Here is a 3,841-nt window from a genome sequence, read left to right as displayed (position 1 = left end):
TCCCCACCCCTTTACCCCAGCCCTGAAGGGAAAAGATAAACACCAGCTATCAGTCTTTTGGTTTTACAAGAAGACCTGAACTATGAGAATCCTAAGTACCTTGCCAGTATGGGACTCCCTTTTAGGTTCTTTTGATATGGACAATGCCCCTGACCACCCAGAACCCCGTAAATTCAACACCAAAGGCATCAAAATGGACTACTTGCCCCCAAACACAATGTCTCTAAGTCAGCTTCTAAATAAGGGAGTCATAAAGACCTTTAAGGCTCATTAAACTTGGTACTCTATGGAAAAATTTGTCAACTCTATGGAAGAGACCCCCAATTGAGAGAACATTGTGAATGTCTGGAAGGATTACATCAGGGGTCCTCAAACTTTTTAAACAGGGGGCCAGTTCACTGTCCCTCAGACCACTGGAGGGCCGGACTATAGTTTAAAAAAAAACTATGAACAAATTCCTATGCACACTGCACATATCTTATTTTGAAGTAAAAAAACAAAACGGGAACAAATACAATATTTGTATTTGCATGTGGCCTGTGGGCCGTAGTTTGCGGACCCCTGGATTACACCACTGAAGATGCCATTGTCACAGAAAAAGCCATAAAAGCCATCAAGCCTGAAACAATAAATTTCTGCTGGAGAAAACGTGTCCAGATGTTGTGCATGATTTCACAGGATTCATGACAGAGCCAATTAAGGAAATCATGAAAGACTGTGAATATGGCAAAAAAAATGGGGGTGGGAGGCTGAAAGATTTCAAGATATGGATATTAGAGAAATTAAACAGCTAATAGGCACCAAACCAGAAGAATTAACAAAAGATGACCTGATAGAGATGAGTGCTTCCAAACCAGTGCCAGAAAACAAATTGACATCAGGCAATCTGGGTTCTAATTATTCAAGACTGCTTTTGACTTCTTTTACAACATGACCCCTTTTATGATACGGGCACTAAAACTAAAGCAAACAGTGGAAGGGTTGGGTACCATATAAAACATTTTTAGCAAAATGAAAAAGCAAAACTGCAGACAGAAATTACAAATGTACTTCTGAAAAATTACAAGTATGCCTGCCTCTCCTATCACCCCTTCTACCTCTACCACTGGAGACAGCGAAACCAACCCATCCCGTTCCTCCTCCACCAGTGCCTACTCAATGTGAATATGAGGATGAAGGCCTTTATGGTTCCACTTCTACTTAATGAATAGTAAATTATCTTGCTATACAGTTAATAATGACAAGAACTGCATGAGACAGTTTTGTGTCATTATTGCCTACATATTCATCAACATAGAATATGGTGTGCAAGATTTGTATGGAAGTGGATAGTCTATCCATAAATAGGCATAAGGTGAGTGATATTTAATATTAAATTGAGAATGGATTTGTTTACTTACTGCTTTATAACTTTGCTTTCAAAAAATTACATTACCATATGCCTATCAGCCTATAATTAAGGTAAGTGGTTTTTTTAAATAATGTAACAATGTTTCCAATACTGATTTGAATATGACTGTAATACTGCATGCCACAAAAATTTTATAACTATTCATTTATGAGTATATAGGCTAAGCTACCACGAAGCAATCATATTGATTACACTAGGCCAGTGGTTGGCAAACTGCGGCTCACGAGCCACATGCGGCTCTTTGGCCCCTTGAGTGTGGCTCTTCCACAAAATACCACATGCGGGGACGCATGTACAGTGTGATTGAAACTTCGTGGCCCATGCACAGAAGTCGGTATTTTGTGGAAGAGCCACACTCAAGGGGCCAAAGAGCCACATGTGGCTCAAGAGCCACAATTTGCCAACCACTGGTATAGGGTATACATAAGGGTGAATGGTGGGTGAAAAGTATTGGCAAACCAAGTTGTGAAGGCCACACTGAAGAGTTTAGACTTCAGTCAATAAGCAGTGAGTCCTCTTTAGACCTCAAAGGTGGAGGGCAGTATGATTCTCAGTCACAGAGTCCAACTCTTCATCAAGATATACATTAAAAACAACAGCTATCTTGCAAAAGATGTTGGTAAATATTAAGTATTAAATGACAAGTCTCACAAACCTCCTGCTAAGACTTCAAAGACTCATATTCAAATTACTACATATACTATATATTGGGTATCACTATTAGTCACCAAAGTGGTCAATAAAGTCTATAAAAAATAACTCTTGTCTCTACCCTTAGTAAATTAATTCCCCCACAGGCTTCAATCTTTTTTTGTTGTTGTTAATCCTCACCTGAGGATGAGGATATTTTTTCCATTGATTTTAGAGAGGAGAAGGGCGGGGGAAGTGGAAGGGAGAAAAAGAGAAGAAACAACAACTTGAGAGTTGTTTCCCATATGATTCTGACCTTGGGGGGCCCAGAAGTCTAACCTGCAACCGAGGTACTTGCCCTTGTCTGGGAATTGAACAGATGATCCTTTGGTGTGAGGGCCGACGCTCTAACCACTAAGCACACTGGCCAAAGCCAAAGGAACCATTTTTAAAATGATCTATTTATTCTTCTTCCAAGTCACCATTTTGTTCAATTCATTCAATTAATATTAAGTATCTACTGTCACAAGTGCTGACTGAATCCCCAGAAAAGTTTTATGTCCAAGCACAAACATGCTACATTTCCAGTTATTTGCAGCCTCAGCAAAATCCATGCAGATTATAAGGAAATAAGATTAAGGAAATAAGATCAAAGCAATTGCCCATAGGTAGTACCTGAGGTTAAATACCTGTCATGAAAAATACAAGCTATATGAGAATAGCTTTATTCACTATATGCTCAAGACAAAAAGAAGTGTAAGCATTTCACGTACCTGAGAAAGGTCAATGAAGTGATTGGCTTCTGCCATCACCTTCACTCGGAAGTTTGTGCCATCATCAGGGCTCAGAGCATAACAGAAAACCTGAAAAGACAGTACCACAGCATATTTAATAACTTTGTCTCCAATCTTCCCAAAAGACACTGGGCTTAACATCTAATGGTAACAATGAAGCCACCACTGTGGGGTTTGTTTGGTTTATTTTACCAACAAACTAGAGGCCCAGTGCACAATTCAGCACTGGTGGGGGTATGGCATGCGGGGATCGGCCCACTGTGGGAGCGCCACTCAGTTCATCTCAGTCATCTGAGCGGCTGTGGACTCGCCCTCAAAGTGGCTGCTCCCACTGTGGGAGCGCGGCTCATCCTGGTCAGCCGAGCAGCTGCTCCTGCTGTGGAAGCACACTGACCACTAGGGGGTAGCTCCTGCATCAAGCACCTGCCCCCTGGTGGTCAGTGCATGTCATAGCAACTGGTCGACCAGTCGTCCTGGTCATTCTGCCGTTTGGGCGCTGGACTTATCTATATATATAGATAGTGACTCTAGGGAAACACTAATCTTACCTCAAATTTATCAGGATTGTGCATGCCTGGAATCGACTGCATAAGGTGAGAAGTAGGATGATTCCCAAAGTCAGAACTCACATATCCTACACGCAGTCGACCATCACTGAGCTTCAAATCCTTTGGATGTTCATATGGTGGTTTATGAAGGACATTAATCTACCAATGGAATCCAAAACTTTGTTAGAAATTTTCATCTAGAAAAAAAGACTTAAAATTTTCATCTAGAAAAAAAGACACCACCAAATCTGCACCTCACTCCTGTTAGGAATGGTTTACACACAGTACTTCATTTAATTCATATAGCCCGTTCAATACAACCTTAGTAGTTTATATAATATGCTTCATACTTTCACCTGTTAACCTCAGAAACAGCCTGAGCAAATCTAAAATTTATAGGAAGGAGGCAGTATAGACAGAGCATGACAAACCCTGCATTTTATGGTAGCATTTATGTG

General features: G+C 40.7%; 1 protein-coding gene across 2 annotated transcripts in view; it reads right to left on the bottom strand.

Moving 5' to 3' along the window:
- The window catches only part of OGT (O-linked N-acetylglucosamine (GlcNAc) transferase), a 49,634-nt gene that overhangs the window by 24,939 nt on the left and 20,854 nt on the right, over positions 1-3,841 (bottom strand). For both annotated transcript variants that reach the window (XM_006753456.2, XM_006753457.2), the window contains exons 13-14: positions 3,384-3,542; positions 2,815-2,904 (exon numbers count right to left, since the gene is read on the bottom strand). In XM_006753456.2, the coding sequence (XP_006753519.1) occupies positions 2,815-2,904; positions 3,384-3,542 (249 nt within the window). The remainder of the gene's footprint in view (positions 1-2,814; positions 2,905-3,383; positions 3,543-3,841) is intronic.

The sequence above is a fragment of the Myotis davidii genome, unplaced genomic scaffold, assembly GCF_000327345.1.
Source record: "Myotis davidii unplaced genomic scaffold, ASM32734v1 scaffold2551, whole genome shotgun sequence".
NCBI classification, from domain to species: domain Eukaryota; kingdom Metazoa; phylum Chordata; class Mammalia; order Chiroptera; family Vespertilionidae; genus Myotis; species Myotis davidii.
Note: the sequence above shows the minus strand (reverse complement) of the source record. Positions and strands in the feature narration are given on the sequence as shown.